Source organism: Antennarius striatus, chromosome 24 (genome assembly GCF_040054535.1).
Source record: "Antennarius striatus isolate MH-2024 chromosome 24, ASM4005453v1, whole genome shotgun sequence".
Classification (NCBI taxonomy): domain Eukaryota; kingdom Metazoa; phylum Chordata; class Actinopteri; order Lophiiformes; family Antennariidae; genus Antennarius; species Antennarius striatus.
Window position 1 is genome coordinate 587,111 of NC_090799.1, and position 20,390 is coordinate 607,500.

General features: G+C 41.3%; 1 protein-coding gene and 1 long non-coding RNA gene across 6 annotated transcripts in view; both read right to left on the reverse strand.

The window, feature by feature from the left end:
• Positions 1-7,676: 7,676 nt before the first annotated feature.
• Positions 7,677-10,874, reverse strand: LOC137591550 (uncharacterized). Of its 2 annotated transcripts, none has more exons than XR_011034665.1 (4): positions 10,710-10,874; positions 10,002-10,104; positions 9,349-9,670; positions 7,677-8,698 (listed from the first exon to the last, which is right to left on the reverse strand). It is a non-coding gene; the product is annotated as an uncharacterized lncRNA (long non-coding RNA). The 2 variants fall into 2 exon arrangements; XR_011034664.1 differs by having other exon boundaries at positions 7,677-8,716.
• A 1,898-nt stretch (positions 10,875-12,772) lies between these two features.
• The window catches only part of LOC137591241 (E3 ubiquitin-protein ligase HECW2-like), a 13,582-nt gene continuing 5,964 nt past the window's right edge, over positions 12,773-20,390 (reverse strand). For 3 of the 4 annotated variants that reach the window (XM_068309125.1, XM_068309124.1, XM_068309122.1), the window contains exons 11-30: positions 20,376-20,390; positions 20,116-20,266; positions 19,929-20,032; positions 19,668-19,792; positions 19,275-19,460; positions 19,023-19,175; positions 18,844-18,946; positions 18,674-18,770; positions 18,520-18,603; positions 18,333-18,442; positions 17,945-18,065; positions 17,766-17,879; positions 17,518-17,670; positions 17,332-17,430; positions 17,132-17,261; positions 16,913-17,059; positions 16,725-16,839; positions 16,522-16,607; positions 16,339-16,451; positions 12,773-16,089 (exon numbers count right to left, since the gene is read on the reverse strand). The exon at positions 20,376-20,390 is cut by the window's right edge and continues 78 nt beyond it. In XM_068309125.1, coding sequence (XP_068165226.1) covers positions 15,978-16,089; positions 16,339-16,451; positions 16,522-16,607; positions 16,725-16,839; positions 16,913-17,059; positions 17,132-17,261; positions 17,332-17,430; positions 17,518-17,670; positions 17,766-17,879; positions 17,945-18,065; positions 18,333-18,442; positions 18,520-18,603; positions 18,674-18,770; positions 18,844-18,946; positions 19,023-19,175; positions 19,275-19,460; positions 19,668-19,792; positions 19,929-20,032; positions 20,116-20,266; positions 20,376-20,390 — 2,318 coding nt within the window. In that variant the 3' untranslated portion in view covers positions 12,773-15,977. The remainder of the gene's footprint in view (positions 16,090-16,338; positions 16,452-16,521; positions 16,608-16,724; positions 16,840-16,912; positions 17,060-17,131; positions 17,262-17,331; positions 17,431-17,517; positions 17,671-17,765; positions 17,880-17,944; positions 18,066-18,332; positions 18,443-18,519; positions 18,604-18,673; positions 18,771-18,843; positions 18,947-19,022; positions 19,176-19,274; positions 19,461-19,667; positions 19,793-19,928; positions 20,033-20,115; positions 20,267-20,375) is intronic. The other variant, XM_068309123.1, reaches the window with a different exon arrangement.

The window sequence follows — 20,390 nt, forward strand, 5'->3', positions numbered from 1 at the left end:
GAACACATATCAGTGACGCTGCCCTCCTGTGGTCAATGACGGTATTACACATCTTAGTTTTACTCAGTCTCCGTGTCCCACACGAACAATCATCTACTTTACCTTTAGGAAACTCTAACGAGAAAGGAGGGGAGGGCTAATGCCAGCTAGCATTTCAAGGACTTTTACGATTGTATACATTCCAAATAGTAACACATGTTAAACTCCATTGCTGATCAAATATTCAGAGGGCTCTTGATGGTAATGCGTTTGATACCCTCTTGTGGTGAAAGTGAAGAACTACAACTGCTTCATTTTTCATTTGTTTCAAATGCAACACGATGACAATGCGTCTGGATGATATATTCTAAATAAAACTTCAGAAAATAATTTCAATATTACTTTACATATCCAAACAACTAAAATATCACAGTGAATTGTTTTTACTTGATAGAAGGCAAACCTTTGTTAAGATGAACGTAACGAATTAGAATATTTCCTTCAAAGTTGGAGTGCATGGGACGCTTTTGATTCGATGTAAATGGAAAATTATCATTTCAATGTTAAACATTCTTGACTATTAACATGAAGAAGAATGAACAGACTGAGTGTTAATGAGGAAACACACCTGAGACGCTGAATGAGATCCGGCCAATAAAACAACAGGTGTACTGATACGAAATCAATCATCTATTGATTAGCTTGTCATCAGTAATGGAACCCAGCCCCCCCTTTCTGGTCCTTCCTCTGTCCCTGCAGCTGCTGGTGGGGTGTTGGTGTCGTCATGCACCTGGATGAGTCACCACCTGACCGAGAAACCTCCAATCAGAGATGGGTCAGTGGGAGGAGCCAGAGAGTCGGCCCAAAACCTCCTGAAAACAAGTGTCTGTGGATTCACTGATCGATTCATTGATTGATTCACTGATTGATGGTCATATTTGTTGCTCGGGATAATGTTAAACTAAATTACTTTATTTACATGATACTAGTAAACTAAATGAAAAAACAGGACACATGCTTGACTTCCATTTATTAAGCAGCTGGGTTTGTTCAGGTTAGGGTTAGAGAGCTTCATTGTGAAACAGGCCCTTTCTTTTTACCAAAATTAAGTTAGGGGAATTGATGGAACGATTTAAAATAGGAAAATATGACATGAGAAGAAGTTTTATTCAAATTGATTCCATAAAAGAGATAACACTTTACTTTTACAGCCGCTTTGCAATTGTTTGAAGACTCTGCCTCATTTATCACCATCACCTTGAAGTTTGCATCATAACTTCTCAGCTGTTTGTTCTGACAATATGTCCTTTCAGGTGAAAATATTGAGGAAACAAATAAATACTTTGAATTCTAGGACATTACAAAATTGTAGTACATGACTAATCAGTAGAATACACCAAGAAGAGAAGATTTGAAATCCACATTTTTATTGGTTAAATGTGCTTTATAAATGAAATTCAAAAGAATAAAGGTCAAGCACATCAGCAAACCAACTAGGCCAGGTGCATTTCTCAAAAACGTAATACGAATAAAGTTAAATAAAATACATTCAGAAATAAAATAAGGCTGAGTCTCAAACAGGCACATAAACAGACTCTCAATCAGAATGAATATAAAGCTGACTCAATACAACAATTCACAATGAATAGTAGAACATGTCTCTAAATAAGGAAACTAAATAGTAAGATGCTAACAGGCTTTTCCTCTAAAGGCTAAGATAACGTTCAACTCTGTGTCCTTCAATGTTTTACATTTAAATGATACGTTAGTCTGGAGCTGCTTCAGTGATGTGAAGATTCTCCTTTATAAAAGGTACAAATAATAATAACAACAACAACAATGGATTAGATTTCTATAACGCTTTTCTGGACACTCAGACTCTTTCCATCGGATCCATTATTCCTCCATTCCTCCTTCATACCTGGTGGGGGTAGCCACAGCTGCCCTGGGGCAGACTGACGGAGGGTCTACGGGGCAGAATCACTGCGTTTTTGTTGATAGTCCGTCTTTGTTCTTTGTAGAAATAAACTTTCCTCCCAAAGGTCCAGTGGTCTTCCCTCGCTCTCCTGTGTCGCGTCCATCTCTGTTGTCGTCACTCTGCTTCTGACTAGTGGCGCACGCGAAGTGACGTCACTGCAGCCTACGATCTATAAATGAAACGCCCTCTGGTGGACATAAGGCTTTACTACAAAAACATCACATAAAGTTAGACGCTGTTAGATTATCACTAACTTCCGGTTGGGATTTTCAAAATACTTTGATCGACGGAACAAATACGTGTTCGTCCCTCCTAAAAGCCACTAAAATTTTGTGCAATGCAAACAATGCAAACGTCTAAACTTTTACAACAATGCAAACGGGAGCTAATGGTAGTTCATTGTTTGAAGCAGTTTTACGTCTGAACCCATTTTAAGATAAGAATTGTTTAATTAAAAACCTGATCAAATATTCAGATGACTCTTGATTGTTGGCACGTTTTATCCCTCTTGTGGCTAACTTGAGGAACTACAAATGCTTCATTTTTATTTTATCGCAGATGTAACACGATGCCAATGTGTCCGGATGAAATAAAACTTCGGAAAAATCATTTTAAAGTTAATTTACATATCCTAACAACTCAAATGTCACTATGTATTTCTTTGACTTGATTAAAGGTAACTTTTGGTTTCGATGAACAAAACGATTTCAGTATTTTCTTCAAGTTGAGCAAATAGGACGCTTTTGGTTCGTTGTAAATGGAGAATTATCGTTTCAACGTGCAACATTATTGTTAGATAAGTTAAATCAACAGTTAAAGAATATGGCACCTGAGGTGAAGTCACAAACCAAAAAGAACACAAAGACAAAGACACAAAAATCTAAAAAACTAAATAAAAATGCAATGTTTGAACCTTTTTTTCGCTTTTCACCAGTAGATTTGACCCACAATGCAAGAATCTAACAGAGTTTGACCCTTTTGAATCTCCTCGTTCAAAACTCCATACAAATACATTTCCTGTTCGTTTCTTCTTCTTTTCCCTTCGGCTTTTTCCTTCAATGGTCGCCATAATGAATCAGTTTCCTCCATCTCATTTCCATTCCACTTTATGAATCTCCTCACTTAAAACTCCCTACGCGTCTTTATTTGGACGGTAACAATCGTTTAAAAACGATGTAAAACATTAAGAACTCTTCCCTAGGTTTTGGTCGTACTTTTCTCAAATATAGTTCGTGTTTGTTTGATGCTTTTATTTTGAGAGACCACCGGACATGAACACATATCAGTGACGCTGCCCTCTTGTGGTCAATGGCTGTATTACACATCTTAGTTTTACTCGGTCTCCGTGTCCCACACGAACAATCATCTACTTTACCTTTAGGGAACTCTAACGAGACGGGAGAGGGGGGCTAATGCTAGCTAGCATTTCAAGGACTTTTACGATTGTATACATTCCAAATAGTAACACATGTTAAACTCCATTGCTGATCAAATATTCAGAGGGCTCTTGATGGTAATGTGTTTGATACCCTCTTGTGGTCAAAGTGAAGAACTACAACTGCTTCATTTTTCATTTGTTTCAGATGCAACACGATGACAATGCGTCTGGATGATATATTCTAAATAAAACTTCAGAAAATCATTTTAATGTTACTTTACATATCCAAACAACTAAAATATCACAGTGAATTGTTTTTTACTTGATAGAAGGCAAACCTTTGTTAAGATGAACAAAACGAACTAGAGTATTTCCTTCAAAGTTGGAGTGCATGGGACGCTTTTGATTCGATGTAAATGGAAAATTATCATTTCAATATTAAACATTCTTGATTAGTAGAGTGAAGAAGAATGAACAGACTGAGTGTTAATGAGGAAACACACCTGAGACTCTGAATGAGATCCGGCCAATAGCACAACAGGTGTACTGATACGAAATCAATCATCTATTGATTAGCTTGTCATCAGTAATGGAACCCAGCCCCCCCTTTCTGGTCCTTCCTCTGTCCCTGCAGCTGCTGGTGGGGTGTTGGTGTCGTCATGATGACGTCTGCGGGACGCTGAGTCAGCCAATTAGAAGCTAATGTTAGGTGAAACCATTAGCTGCACCTGGATGAGTCCCCACCTGACCGAGAAACCTCCAATCAGAGATGGGTCAGTGGGAGGAGCCAGAGAGTCGGCCCACAACTTCCTGAAAACAAGTGTCTGTGGATTCACTGATCGATTCATTGATTGATTCACTGATTGATGGTCATATTTGTTGCTCGGGATAATGTTAAACTAAATTACTTTATTTACATGATACTAGTAAACTAAATGAAAAAACAGGACACAAGCTTGACTTCCATTTATTAAGCAGCTGGGTTTGTTCAGGTTAGGGTTAGAGAGCTTCATTGTGAAACAGGCCCTTTCTTTTTACCAAAATTAAGTTAGGGGAATTGATGGAACGATTTAAAATAGGAAAATATGACATGAGAAGAAGTTTTATTCAAATTGATTCCATAAAACAGATAATACTTTACTTTTACAGCCGCTTTGCAATTGTTTGAAGACTCTGCCTCATTTATCACCATCACCTTGAAGTTTGCATCATAACTTCTCAGCTGTTTGTTCTGACAATATGTCCTTTCAGGTGAAAATTTTGAGGAAACAAATAAATACTTTGAATTCTAGGACATCACAAAATTGTAGTACATGACTAATCAATAGAATACACCAAGAAGAGAAGATTTTAAATCCACATTTTTATTGGTTAAATGTGCTTTATAAATGAAATTCAAAAGAATAAAGGTCAAGCACATCAGCAAACCCACTAGGCCAGGTGCATTTCTCAAAAATGTAATACAAATACAGTTAAATAAATACATTCAGAAATAAAATAAGGCTGAGTCTCAAACAGGCACATAAACAGACTAAATCAGAATGAATATAAAGCTGACTCAATACAACAATTCACCATGAATAGTAGAACATGTCTCTGAATAAGGAAACTAAATAGTGAGATGCTAACAGGCTTTTCCTCTAAAGGCTAAGATAACGTTCAACTCTGTGTCCTTCACATGTTTTACATTTAAATGATACGTTAGTCTGGAGCTGCTTCAGTGATGTGAAGATTCTCCTTTATAAAAGGTACAAATAATAATAACAACAACAACAATGGATTAGATTTCTATAACGCTTTTCTGGACACTCAGACTCTTTCCATCGGATCCATTATTCCTCCATTCCTCCTTCATACCTGGTGGGGGTAGCCACAGCTGCCCTGGGGCAGACTGACGGGGGGTCTACGGGGCAGAATCACTGCGTTTTTGTTGATAGTCCGTCTTTGTTCTTTGTAGAAATAAACTTTCCTCCCAAAGGTCCAGTGGTCTTCCCTCGCTCTCCTGTGTCGCGTCCATCTCTGTTGTCGTCACTCTGCTTCTGACTAGTGGCGCACGCGAAGTGACGTCACTGCAGCCTACGATCAATAAATGAAACGCCCTCTGGTGGACATAAGGCTTTACTACAAAAACATCACATAAAGTTAGACGCTGTTAGATTATCACTAACTTCCGGTTGGGATTTTCAAAATACTTTGATCGACGGAACAAATACGTGTTCGTCCCTCCTAAAAGCCACTAAAATTTTGTGCAATGCAAACAATGCAAACGTCTAAACTTTTACAACAATGCAAACGGGAGCTAATGGTAGTTCATTGTTTGAAGCAGTTTTACGTCTGAACCCATTTTAAGATAAGAATTGTTTAATTAAAAACCTGATCAAATATTCAGATGACTCTTGATTGTTGGCACGTTTTATCCCTCTTGTGGCTAACGTGAGGAACTACAAATGCTTCATTTTTATTTTATCGCAGATGTAACACGATGCCAATGCGTCCGGATGAAATAAAACTTCGGAAAAATCATTTTAAAGTTAATTTACATATCCTAACAACTCAAATGTCACTATGTATTTCTTTGACTTGATTAAAGGTAACTTTTGGTTTCGATGAACAAAACGATTTCAGTATTTTCTTCAAGTTGAGTAAATAGGACGCTTTTGGTTCGTTGTAAATGGAGAATTATCGTTTCAACGTGCAACATTATTGTTGGATAAGTTAAATCAACAGTTAAAGAATATGGCACCTGAGGTGAAGTCACAAACCAAAAAGAACACAAAGACACAAAAATCTAAAAAACTAAATAAAAATGCAATGTTTGAACCTTTTTTTCGCTTTTCACCAGTAGATTTGACCCACAATGCAAGAATCTAACAGAGTTTGACCCTTTATGAATCTCCTCGTTCAAAACTCCATACAAATATATTTCCTGTGCGTTTCTTCTTTTCCCTTCGGCTTTTTCCTTCAAGGGTCGCCATAACGAATCAGTTTCCTCCATCTCATTTCCATTCCACTTTATGAATCTCCTCACTTAAAACTCCCTACGCGTCTTTATTTGGACGGTAACAATCGTTTAAAAATGATGTAAAACATTAAGAACTCTGCCCTTGTTTTTGGTCGTACATTTCTCAAATATAGTTCGTGTTTGTTTGATGCTTTTATTTTGAGAGACCACCGGACATGAACACATATCAGTGACGCTGCCCTCCTGTGGTCAATGACGGTATTACACATCTTAGTTTTACTCAGTCTCCGTGTCCCACACGAACAATCATCTACTTTACCTTTAGGAAACTCTAACGAGAAAGGAGGGGAGGGCTAATGCCAGCTAGCATTTCAAGGACTTTTACGATTGTATACATTCCAAACAGTAACACATGTTAAACTCCATTGCTGATCAAATATTCAGAGGGCTCTTGATGGTAATGCGTTTGATACCCTCTTGTGGTCAAAGTGAAGAACTACAACTGCTTCATTTTTCATTTGTTTCAGATGCAACACGATGACAATGCGTCTGGATGATATATTCTAAATAAAACTTCAGAAAATCATTTTAATGTTACTTTACATATCCAAACAACTAAAATATCACAGTGAATTGTTTTTTACTTGATAGAAGGCAAACCTTTGTTAAGATGAACAAAACGAACTAGAGTATTTCCTTCAAACCTGGAGTGCATGGGACGCTTTTGATTCGATGTAAATGGAAAATTATCATTTCAATATTAAACATTCTTGATTAGTAGAGTGAAGAAGAATGAACAGACTGAGTGTTAATGAGGAAACACACCTGAGACTCTGAATGAGATCCGGCCAATAGCACAACAGGTGTACTGATACGAAATCAATCATCTATTGATTAGCTTGTCATCAGTAATGGAACCCAGCCCCCCCTTTCTGGTCCTTCCTCTGTCCCTGCAGCTGCTGGTGGGGTGTTGGTGTCGTCATGATGACGTCTGCGGGACGCTGAGTCAGCCAATTAGAAGCTAATGTTAGGTGAAACCATTAGCTGCACCTGGATGAGTCCCCACCTGACCGAGAAACCTCCAATCAGAGATGGGTCAGTGGGAGGAGCCAGAGAGTCGGCCCACAACTTCCTGAAAACAAGTGTCTGTGGATTCACTGATCGATTCCTTGATTGATTCACTGATTGATGGTCATATTTGTTGCTCGGGATAATGTTAAACTAAATTACTTTATTTACATGATACTAATAAACTAAATGAAAAATCAGGACACAAGCTTGACTTCCATTTATTAAGCAGCTGGGTTTGTTCAGGTTAGGGTTAGAGAGCTTCCTTGTGAAACAGGCCCTTTCTTTTTACCAAAATTAAGTTAGGGGAATTGATGGAACGATTTAAAATAGGAAAATATGACATGAGAAGAAGTTTTATTCAAATTGATTCCATAAAAGAGATAACACTTTACTTTTACAGCCGCTTTGCAATTGTTTGAAGACTCTGCCTCATTTATCACCATCACCTTGAAGTTTGCATCATAACTTCTCAGCTGTTTGTTCTGACAATATGTCCTTTCAGGTGAAAATATTGAGGAAACAAATAAATACTTTGAATTCTAGGACATCACAAAATTGTAGTACATGACTAATCAATAGACTACACCAAGAAGAGAAGATTTGAAATCCACATTTTTATTGGTTAAATGTGCTTTATAAATGAAATTCAAAAGAATAAAGGTCAAGCACATCAGCAAACCCACTAGGCCAGGTGCATTTCTCAAAAATGTAATACAAATACAGTTAAATAAATACATTCAGAAATAAAATAAGGCTGAGTCTCAAACAGGCACATAAACAGACTAAATCAGAATGAATATAAAGCTGACTCAATACAACAATTCACCATGAATAGTAGAACATGTCTCTGAATAAGGAAACTAAATAGTGAGATGCTAACAGGCTTTTCCTCTAAAGGCTAAGATAACGTTCAACTCTGTGTCCTTCACATGTTTTACATTTAAATGATACGTTAGTTTGGAGCTGCTTCAGTGATGTGAAGATTCTCCTTTATAAAAGGTACAAATAATAAAATAACAACAATGGATTAGATTTCTATAACGCTTTTCTGGACACTCAGACTCTTTCCATCGGATCCATTATTCATCCACTCCTCCTTCATACCTGGTGGGGGTAGCCACAGCTGCCCTGGGGCAGACTGACGGAGGGTCTACGGGGCAGAATCACTGCGTTTTTGTTGATAGTCCGTCTTTGTTCTTTGTAGAAATAAACTTTCCTCCCAAAGGTCCAGTGGTCTTCCCTCGCTCTCCTGTGTCGCGTCCATCTCTGTTGTCGTCACTCTGCTTCTGACTAGTGGCGCACGCGAAGTGACGTCACTGCAGCCTACGATCTATAAATGAAACGCCCACTGGTGGACATAAGGCTTTACTACAAAAACATCACATAAAGTTAGACGCTGTTAGATTATCACTAACTTCCGGTTGGGATTTTCAAAATACTTTGATCGACGGAACAAATACGTGTTCGTCCCTCCTAAAAGCCACTAAAATTTTGTGCAATGCAAACAATGCAAACGTCTAAACTTTTACAACAATGCAAACGGGAGCTAATGGTAGTTCATTGTTTGAAGCAGTTTTACGTCTGAACCCATTTTAAGATAAGAATTGTTTAATTAAAAACCTGATCAAATATTCAGATGACTCTTGTGGCTAACGTGAGGAACTACAAATGCTTCATTTTTATTTTATCGCAGATGTAACACGATGCCAATGCGTCCGGATGAAATAAAACTTCGGAAAAATCATTTTAAAGTTAATTTACATATCCTAACAACTCAAATGTCACTATGTATTTCTTTGACTTGATTAAAGGTAACTTTTGGTTTCGATGAACAAAACGATTTCAGTATTTTCTTCAAAGTTGAGTAAATAGGACGCTTTTGGTTCGTTGTGAATGGAAAATTATCATTTCAATTTTAAACATTCTTGACTATTAACATGAAGAAGAATGAACAGACTGAGTGTTAATGAGGAAACACACCTGAGACTCTGAATGAGATCCGGCCAATAGCACAACAGGTGTACTGATACGAAATCAATCATCTATTGATTAGCTTGTCATCAGTAATGGAACCCAGCCCCCCCTTTCTGGTCCTTCCTCTGTCCTGCAGCTGCTGGTGGGGTGTTGGTGTCGTCATGATGACGTCTGACTTTACTTCCTGGTGCGGGACGCTGAGTCAGCCAATTAGAAGCTAATGTTAGGTGAAACCATTAGCTGCACCTGGATGAGTCCCCACCTGACCGAGAAACCTCCAATCAGAGATGGGTAAGTGGGAGGAGCCAGAGAGTCGGCCCACAACTTCCTGAAAACAAGTGTCTGTGGATTCACTGATCGATTCATTGATTGATTCACTGATTGATGGTCATATTTGTTGTACGGGATAATGTTAAACTAAATTACTTTATTTACATGATACTAGTAAACTAAATGAAAAAACAGGACACAAGCTTGACTTCCATTTATTAAGCAGCTGGGTTTGTTCAGGTTAGGGTTAGAGAGATTCATTGTGAAACAGGCCCTTTCTTTTTACCAAAATTAAGTTAGGGGAATTGATGGAACGATTTAAAATAGGAAAATATGACATGAAAAGAAGTTCTATTCAAATTGATTCCATAAAAGAGATAACACTTTACCTTTACAGCCGCTTTGCAATTGTTTGAAGACTCTGCCTCATTTATCACCATCACCTTGAAGTTTGCATCATAACTTCTCAGCTGTTTGTTCTGACAATATGTCCTTTCAGGTGAAAATATTGAGGAAACAAATAAATACTTTGCATTCTAGGACATTACAAAATTGTAGTACATGACTAATCAATAGAATACACCAAGAAGAGAAGATTTGAAATCCACATTTCTATCGGTTAAATGTGCTTTATAAATGAAATTCAAAAGAATAAAGGTCAAGCACATCAGCAAACCCACTAGGCCAGGTGCATTTCTCAAAAACGTAATACGAATAAAGTTAAATAAAATACATTCAGAAATAAAATAAGGCTGAGTATCAAAGCAGACTCTCAATCAGAATGAATATAAAGCTGACTCAATACAACAATTCACAATGAATAGTAGAACATGTCTCTGAATAAGGAAACTAAATAGTGAGATGCTAACAGGCTTTTCCTCTAAAGGCTAAGATAACGTTCAACTCTCTGTCCTTCACATGTTTTACATTTAAATGATACGTTGGTCTGGAGCTGCTTCAGTGATGTGAAGATTCTCCTTTATAAAAGGTACAAATAATAACAACAACAACAACAATGGATTAGATTTCTATAACGCTTTTCTGGACACTCAGACTCTTTCTATCGGATCCATTATTCCTCCACTCCTCCTTCATACCTGGTCGGGGTAGCCACAGCTGCCCTGGGGCAGACTGACGGAGGGTCTACGGGGCAGAATCACTGCGTTTTTGTTGATAGTCCGTCTTTGTTCTTTGTAGAAATAAACTTTCCTCCCAAATGTCCAGTGGTCTTCCCTCGCTCTCCTGTGTCGCGTCCATCTCTGTTGTCGTCACTCTGCTTCTGACTAGTGGCGCACGCGAAGTGACGTCACTGCAGTTTACGATCTATAAACGAATCGCCCTCTTGTGGACATAACGCTTTACTACAAAAACATCACATAACGTTAGACGCTGTTAGATTATCACTAACTTCCGGTTGTGATTTTCAAAATATTTTGATCGACGGAACAAATACGTGTTCGTCCCTCCTAAAAGCCACTAAAATTTTGTGCAATGCAAACAATGCAAACGTCTAAACTTTTACAACAATGCAAACGGGAGCTAATGGTAGTTAGCGTTTGAAGCAGTTTTACGTGTGAACCCATTTTAAGATAAGAATTGTTTAATTAAAAACCTGATCAAATATTCAGATGACTCTTGATTGTTGGCACGTTTTATCCCTCTTGTGGCTAACGTGAGGAACTACAAATGCTTCATTTTTATTTTATCGCAGATGTAACACGATGCCAATGCGTCCGGATGAAATAAAACTTCGGAAAAATCATTTTAAAGTTAATTTACATATCCTAACAACTCAAATGTCACTATGTATTTCTTTGACTTGATTAAAGGTAACTTTTGGTTTCGATGAACAAAACGATTTCAGTATTTTCTTCAAGTTGAGTATATAGGACGCTTTTGGTTCGTTGCAAATGGAGAATTATCGTTTCAACGTGCAACATTATTGTTGGATAAGTTAAATCAACAGTTAAAGAATATGGCACCTGAGGTGAAGTCACAAACCAAAAAGAACACAAAGACAAAGACAGAAAAATCTAAAAAACTAAATAAAAATGCAATGTTTGAACCTTTTTTTCGCTTTTCACCAGTAGATTTGACCCACAATGCAAGAATCTAACAGAGTTTGACCCTTTATGAATCTCCTCGTTCAAAACTCCATACAAATATATTTCCTGTTCGTTTCTTCTTCTTTTCCCTTCGGCTTTTTCCTTCAAGGGTCGCCATAATGAATCAGTTTCCTCCATCTCATTTCCATTCCACTTTATGAATCTCCTCACTGAAAACTCCCTACGCGTCTTTATTTGGACGGTAACAACCGTTTAAAAATGATGTAAAACATTAAGAACTCTTCCCTAGTTTTTGGTCGTACTTTTCTCAAATATAGTTCGTGTTTGTTTGATGCTTTTATTTTGAGAGACCACCGGACATGAACACATATCAGTGACGCTGCCCTCCTGTGGTCAATGACTGTATTACACATCTTAGTTTTACTCAGTCTCCGTGTCCCACACGAACAATCATCTACTTTACCTTTAGGAAACTGTAACGAGACGGGAGAGGGGGGATAATGCTAGCTAGCATTTCAAGGACTTTTACGATTGTATACATTCCAAATAGTAACACATGTTAAACTCCATTGCTGATCAAATATTCAGAGGGCTCTTGATGGTAATGCGTTTGATACCCTCTTGTGTTCAAAGTGAAGAACTACAACTGCTTCATTTTTCATTTATTTCAGATGCAACACGATGACAATGCGTCTGGATGATATATTCTAAATAAAACTTCAGAAAATAATTTCAATATTACTTTACATATCCAAACAACTAAAATATCACAGTGAATTGTTTTTACTTGATAGAAGGCAAACCTTTGTTCAGATGAACGAAACGAACTAGAATATTTCCTTCAAAGTTGGAGTGCATGGGACGCTTTTGATTCGATGTAAATGGAAAATTATCATTTCAATGTTAAACATTCTTGACTATTAACATGAAGAAGAATGAACAGACTGAGTGTTAATGAGGAAACACACCTGAAACTCTGAATGAGATCCGGCCAATAGCACAACAGGTGTACTGATACGAAATCAATCATCTATTGATTAGCTTGTCATCAGTAATGGAACCCAGCCCCCCCTTTCTGGTCCTTCCTCTGTCCCTGCAGCTGCTGGTGGGGTGTTGGTGTCGTCATAATGACGTCTGACTTTACTTCCTGGTGCGGGACGCTGAGTCAGCCAATTAGAAGCTAATGTTAGGTGAAACCATTAGCTGCACCTGGATGAGTCCCCACCTGACCGAGAAACCTCCAATCAGAGATGGGTAAGTGGGAGGAGCCAGAGAGTCGGCCCACAACTTCCTGAAAACAAGTGTCTGTGGATTCACTGATCGATTCATTGATTGATTCACTGATTGATGGTCATATTTGTTGTTCGGGATAATGTTAAACTAAATTACTTTATTTACATGATACTAGTAAACTAAATGAAAAAACAGGACACAAGCTTGACTTCCATTTATTAAGCAGCTGGGTTTGTTCAGGTGACACAGAGAGGAAAAAGCTTGCATAGACAAATGATATTTTGTTTTAGGAGTGCTGACAAACATTCATATCTTAAAGTGAGGCGGACTGTACAGACCGACAGGCTCCAACTTTGGTTGTTTTTTTTAATTCATTGTGGTTAGACGGGGAGGGGGTAGTGCATTAGTGACATAACACAATTCTTTTCATTTGAATCCGAGGCAAAAGTGTTCCCGATGATTCACGAGACGCAGAAATAACGTGGGATTATATTTCGTGGTGACAGAGTACATTCTCGAAAAGTGTAAACATGAGACAGAGTAGGTCCAGGTCGCCTTCACTCAGTCACATCACGTTTTTCTTTTCCAAATATATTTTTAGGAACTTTAGTTTTCTGGAAGCTCATTTCTGCCTAAAAAACCAAAACAGAAGTTATATGAACTAAAAAATTAATTGTTGCCAAGTATGAGCTAATTAATAAAATGAATTTAGAAATATGAATTGGAATTAGTTCATCCTTTCATTTTCATTAATGGCTTCTTCTGCTGCTGTGGGCCGTGGATTTGCTGGAACCTGTGCCAGAGGAAGCAGGCTACACTCTGGGCACGACGCCGGTGCATCACTGAGCTAAGAATTAGTTAAGCTTGTATTTTTAAAACAATTTTTTTTTTATTTGTCAAATTTACATGATTATAGAGCAAATAATATAATTTATGATGAACTAAATCTGTCTGGGTCTGGAATTAACATTAAATTAAATGAAAAATAAATAAATATGTGATTTAAAATGACTTTCACATAAAAAATATAATTACATTTATAAGGTTAAAATTAGTATTTTTTTTTGCAATTTTTTATTTCACAGCAGAAATGAGCTTCCCTGTATTCTGTGTTTACCATGTGTATAAAATGAAGTCAGGAACTTCCCATTCGATGGGTGTTAGTATTCCGATCGGGCATTTCAAGGCGTGCCTACATTCATAGTGCAGGGGGGGGGGGTGTTCACTGCAAGCTCTTTCAAAATGGATTTTATACAAAAATTCATGCTTTCCTGTAATGATGTCTGAATGTTGTTCTTCTACCGTGAGCCTACTTTGACGCCTCTGTGTGAACTCCACCAAATCAAACCAACAGATTAAATTAACACTAACATAAACATCGAATTAATACAATTCATTCAGAGTGCAAAATCTAAAGGATCTATTAAAAGTTGTCAACTTCACCGAGTTTACACATAATACGTGTCTCAAATTGTACAAATACAAAAGTGCTCGACGTCACAAGTGTAAAAAGACGAGGAGGAAACTCTGCATCGTGTTTCTGGAGCTTCTATCATCGTGTGCAAAGTGAAGAAAGAGCCAAAAGACTATTGATTATTCTAATGAGCAACAGTGAGGAGACTTTTCATTTCATCTAATGTTTCAGGTGATATTTACGGGCACATAATTATTATAATAACAATAATAATAATAATGACCAATGAGTTTTTGATACTAGAAACTGAGTTTAGTTTTCGGGTTCCGTAGCAGGGGTGGATGTAGATGGTGGCCCGCCACCAGCCCAAAGGTGGTTTCAATCAAAAAAAACCCCAGAAAACCCTAAACTTAACTGATGTGGATGAAGATGCAGAGCGTGTCTGTCATGGTAACGTGAGCTAAAAGGCTACATCACCCGCTGATAGCATTAAGATTAGTCCTTTAAGATGGTGATGTTTTTTAAATTTGGTCCAGATTGAAACAAAAAAACAAATTGAACGGATGAATACATTCATGTTTTATAGCTACAACACTAATGCACCCGCTGCACTGTCATTAATGCTGATTAGCAAATGCTAGCACGCTAACATAGAAAAAAAAATTGGAAATAAATATAAATACATGATGCATACATAAATCTGATTTATAACAATATTTTTGTTTACCATACCTGCTAAAACCCAGCAGGTTAGCATGCTAGCATTAGCATTTACATTAAAACGGCGACAGTGGAGCCTCACAGAGTCTGTGGATTCTGAGCAAATCAGGTCCAAAGATTTAAAAATGGTCTGGAGATGTAAAAATGACACTTTTCTTGATCCGCGTCGGCTGCGTGGAAATTTGAGTGCAACAATTTTGAAGTTTTAGAAGACAAACATGAATATGAGCTCGTTTTAAATGTACAATCAAGGTCAATGAAGAGGGGCACACACCGGAAATAACTTCATTCTCAGCTAGGTGGCGCCACTTTTTTTTTTTCTTCCCAATCGACCCAGATTCAGTACAAAATCACTCCCCTCACGATACACATCATAAAGTTAGTTTACATTCCAATCACAAGAAGTCACTGTCACGTCATTAGAAAATCACTTTTTCTCATCGATGAAAATACTGTAACAACAATACTAAAGCTTCTGTTTGGAGTTTCCAAAATCAGCAGTAAAAGTTCCACAAACTTCCCCCTGGTGGTTACCTGGTGGTGCAGTCACAAAAACCGGCCACAAGGCGGCGCCAGAGTCCCTCTGAGGTCCAACCAAAGGGGGAATAAAAGGGGATGAATCCGCTCGGCTTTGCAGAGAAGGCAGTGGTCGCTTCTGCTTTGCTGTCAAGTTTGTGGTATCAAAGAAAGCGATCGATCGGATCGATCGATCGATCGATCAATCGATTGAACCCTGGCAGTCGTGGTTCTGGTCCCAGAGGCAGTGTGTGTCTTCATTCGCCACAGCACATAGGTGTGAGATGTACCAAAAAAAAAAAACACATGCAGATGCAACGCAAAAGAAACGGTTTGCAGATCAGAGGTCCAATCTGTTCGGGTTTGAAATCGATCGTAAATGAACACCAATCGCAGATCGGGCTTCCATCGGAGGCTCACTCCAGCCCGAAGGTGCTGGTCTCCTCCACGGCGGTCAGCATCTTCTCATACAGCATGGAGAAGGATGGGTAGGGAGGCAGGTCCAGACGGTTGAAGCAGGTGTGAGCTCTGGAGGAAAGGGCGTGGCGTTTTTAACTAAAGCCATGGAACAGTCTTATTTTTTAAAAATAATTTTAAATGTATTTATAAAAACAAATTATATAAATTTACAAATTTATATATTAAATATATTTATACATAATTTTCATAATATAAATTATATATAATTTACATTTACATATTTATATATATGTATAAACATCTAAAATATACTTTGGATTATGAAGTCATAACTTTATCAAATTAAAATGAATATACCTGGGGAGTGCGGTGATTTTCCCCCACTTCTCAACACAGAACCGTCGCGGTCCGTTGCTGCCTCTCAGGGATGCGAAGCCCTCGTAAGGGATGCTGGATGTCCCGGTGACGAACTGGACAGACGGGACACGTTTACCCCCCCACACCGGATGTTTTATCGGTCACGCACAGGCGCATACCTACCTGCAGGAGGCGCAGTCGCTGCTCGTTGTTGAACCTCTCCACCGCTGCCCAGAACCATCGGATCACAATGTGGTTGTCGTGGTAACCTTAAAACAACACAATATCTTGCATCACATCGATTTGATTTGCGGCAATAGAAACAATGAGCTTAATTTTTTTTTTTTTAGCTAGCCGCTAACTGCTAACTAGCCTCCCAGTCGCACCTCCTCTGTACTCGGTGTTGTTCCTCCAGTCCAGTAAGTCGATCTCGGCCGTGCCGGCGATCACCAGCTCCAGCTCTCGGGCGTCGAACACCGACACCAGCCTGGCGTCCACCACCTGGAGACGTCATGGAGACGGAGTCACATGACCCACGTCACACACACCACGTGGCGCCCTCTACGGGCCGTACCTCGTAGAAGCCTCGGACCAGGCTCTCGGTCTGCTGCACCACTCCTCTCTCGATCCTCCACTTCACCATCCGCTCGATGTACTCCTTCTTGTTCTTCTCGGAGACGGGGATGTTGGCTCCGCCCGGCTTCAGCTCGCGCTCCGTTATCTGTGGGAAACAAACATCCTCTCCATCACGTCTGCACGCCATCAGGACCACCTCCTCTGTCAGGACCCCCACCTGTCCGAACACCTCCTCGTTGACGGTGAAGGTGAGGTCCAGCATGTCTTCGATGTCGTTGTCCTTCATCCACTGGAGCGACTGGTGGAACTCCTCATCCAGGTACTCCAGGTCGCTCAGGTCACACAGGCTGGAAACGAACGAGTTTTCAGGAAGTGTTGATGCTGCTGATGCTATTAGCATTAGCACAGTGTGTTTACATGCGCAGCAGGCCTTTGTAGAAGGGTCTGGTGAAGAAGGCGTCCAGCAGGTACTGGTGGATCAGAGCCAAACCCAGAATCCGGCCGCTGAACCGGAACCTGAAATAATGTTAAAAAAAAACCATGTGCGCGTTAAAAGTAATCAGAGTACCGCCGATTTGATCCCATCTGCGTCTCCTCTCTCACCATTCGTGGTGATTGTCGACGAAGGCGGACATGGGGCTGATCTGGACGGTGTAGGTGTCGTTGGCGGAGTACTCAAACAGACCATAATAAGGGTTGAAGAGCTCCCTGGAAACCAGGAAGAAGAACTCTCTGGACGGGCCGCTGTAGTCCAGCCTGCAGCACATTCATCACGCGATCAACACTCATTCATCACTGATAATAACAATGATGATCCAGTGAAAGGGGCGGGGTCACCCCCGCTAACTCACCCCTCCTCCCCCACGAAGCTGACGTAGAGCTTGCTGCGCTGCAGGTCTTTACGGGAGTAGCACATGATCTGATTGAAGGCGTCCTCCAGCAGGTGGTCGCGGCGGATGATCAGTCTGGGACACGAGTAGAAATGAGTGGACGCATGTGGAATAAATTCACTCAAACAGACCCCGCCTACTTTAGCTTCCCCGGGCCCTGGCCGTAGCCTTTAGTTTCCAGTTTCCTGAAGAAGTTGCGCAGTTTGGCCTCAAAGTCTCTCTTGTAGGGGGCGGGGGCTCTGGCGTTCGCTCTCTGGGTCCCTGAAAGACGAGAGGGAGGGAAGAGAAAAAAAATCAAATCAGAAAACATGCAGGTTAACCTGTATTTTACTCAAAGTCCTCTGAAAAATGTAAACAACCAGGTTATGAGTGAGAAAACAAGTAGAACGCTGCCGCCTAGTGGTGGAACAGGTGAACTACATGCTCTGGATCGTATTCCTCATTGAAACAAATGACAGATTTAAATGTAAAGTTATTGATCAGGGATTTTGTGATGTGTAATAAAATAGATCATCAGCATTTTCATACCAGGTGAGTTCTGTGGGGAGGAGACGGGCGACCCCCGGGGCGACTGACAGTAGCTGGGGTGGAGTAAGGCGTGAGGAGGCACGTAGGACATGACTTCATCTTCAAACAGACTGCAGAGGAGGAGGAGGCGCAGATTAAATAATCTACTTTAATCCAACAGGGCTGGAGGACAGGACGGAGGTCTCACCTTAGCAGCATCACAAGGTCAGCGTCACCTGACAGCCTGGCCAATCCTGACCCTCCGTCTGCACGGATCAGCTGCACCTTCTCCCTGTTGTCATAGCAACTTTCAGAAGCACGATCCCGACGCGAGCGACCGTCTCCGACGGCGCCGCCCCTACCTGAGCGAATGGTTCCGGGTGAAGTCCGGCTGCCTCTCCTGCAAGATCTCAAAGATGTTGGGTTGCCGTAGAAACGCCACGATCTTGTCGTTGTAAGCTGGAGGAAGAGGAGAAAGGCGTCAGGATGGATTCCCCTCCGGGGGCGCGTGGGGGTGTGTCGCTGTACCCACCCACTGGTACCACGTCTTGGCACTGCCCCCTGCTGGCGGAGCTGAAGGTGCTGGAAGGGCGGGGCAGGACGGGGGGGCCGGCGTGACGGGGGTCGTCGTTCCCCTGCGGGGGAGGATTCCGTTACGCGCTACGTCAATGCTAGCAGAGACGACGATCTGATTGGCTGAAAGGGCCTCACCAGTCGCCGCGGGCTGACCTCCCCGGCGCTGTGGCTGCGCTGGCGGGTCAGGTGCTGGCGGTGAGCGAGGAGGCTGGGGGGGCGGGTGCTCTGGAGGGGCAGGCGGGGGTCGATGAAAGTGGTGGCGCGGCAGTTATGGTCCACGAAGAAAGGCTGGAAGCGAATCAGAGGAGAGCAGCGTTAGCGTTAGTCGCTGCTAACACCACCCCAGGGGGAGCGGGGTTAAGGTAAGGGGCGTGCCCCCCCCCCCACCTTGCCGGTGTGGTCGTGCTTCATCTCCCAGCCTCTGGGCAGCTCCAGCTGCTTGTTGGCGAACATGTTGAGGAACGCCACCAGGTCCCGGTTGTGCTGGTAGCGCTCGAAGTGGTGAGCATCCCGACGCACCTTACTGATCATGTGCTTCAGACACGTGTTGGTGGTGAACATACGGTAGGCACTCTAAGGGGGGGGGGGGTAATTAGCACATGTTAGCATTCTACAGTGAGAATAAAGCATCAGGTGGTTTCCAATCCTTACGTTGAGCTAACGCCGCTAGTTGCCACATTTTTGAATGTATGTAAAAAAAATTTAAAATGTAATTCATTCATAATTAATCATTTAAAACTTGGTATTTGATATTCTAGAGGAGAAAACAGCGCCCCCTACAGGGTTGGAATGCAGCACAGTGAAGAAATCGGGGCTGGTGAGGAACTTGGCGCTGGGCGACTGGAGCAGGAGGGTGAGGCGGGACCGGGGGCCGGACTGAGACACGCTGTTGTCCCGCCGGAGCTCTGGAACACACACACACACACACACACACACACACACACACACACACACACACACACACACACACACACACACAAATCATTGAAACTAATGTTCACTGGATGAAACCGACAGAGGAGGCGGAGCTCCGTCGATCACCTGGGATGGACGCCTGCATGTCGGTCTCATCCGGCGGCAGCTCATTGGCTGGCTGCTCCTCTGGTCGGCTGTCATTGGTTATCGTCCTGCGGATGCTCTGATACCTGCAGACGTGTGTGTTAATCACCACGGCGACGGAATCCACAGAATAAACAGGTGGGAAACTGCATCTTGGATCATCTCGGACCTGCGGTTCAGCTGCTCCATCTGCTGGATGGAGTTGGACCTCTGGAGGGTCTGCGGCGCCGGGGGGGCGGTGGGGCGCTGCCAGGTGGTGGTCCGGTTCACGTGGTCCACGTAGAAGATCCGGCCGTGGCTGTCGATGCGAGCCTCCCAGTCTGGTGAGGAGTTGTACGCTTTAAATATTCATGTCTATGACACACACACACAGACACACACACACACACACACACACACACACACACACACACACACACACACACTCACTCGGCGGCAGCGGCT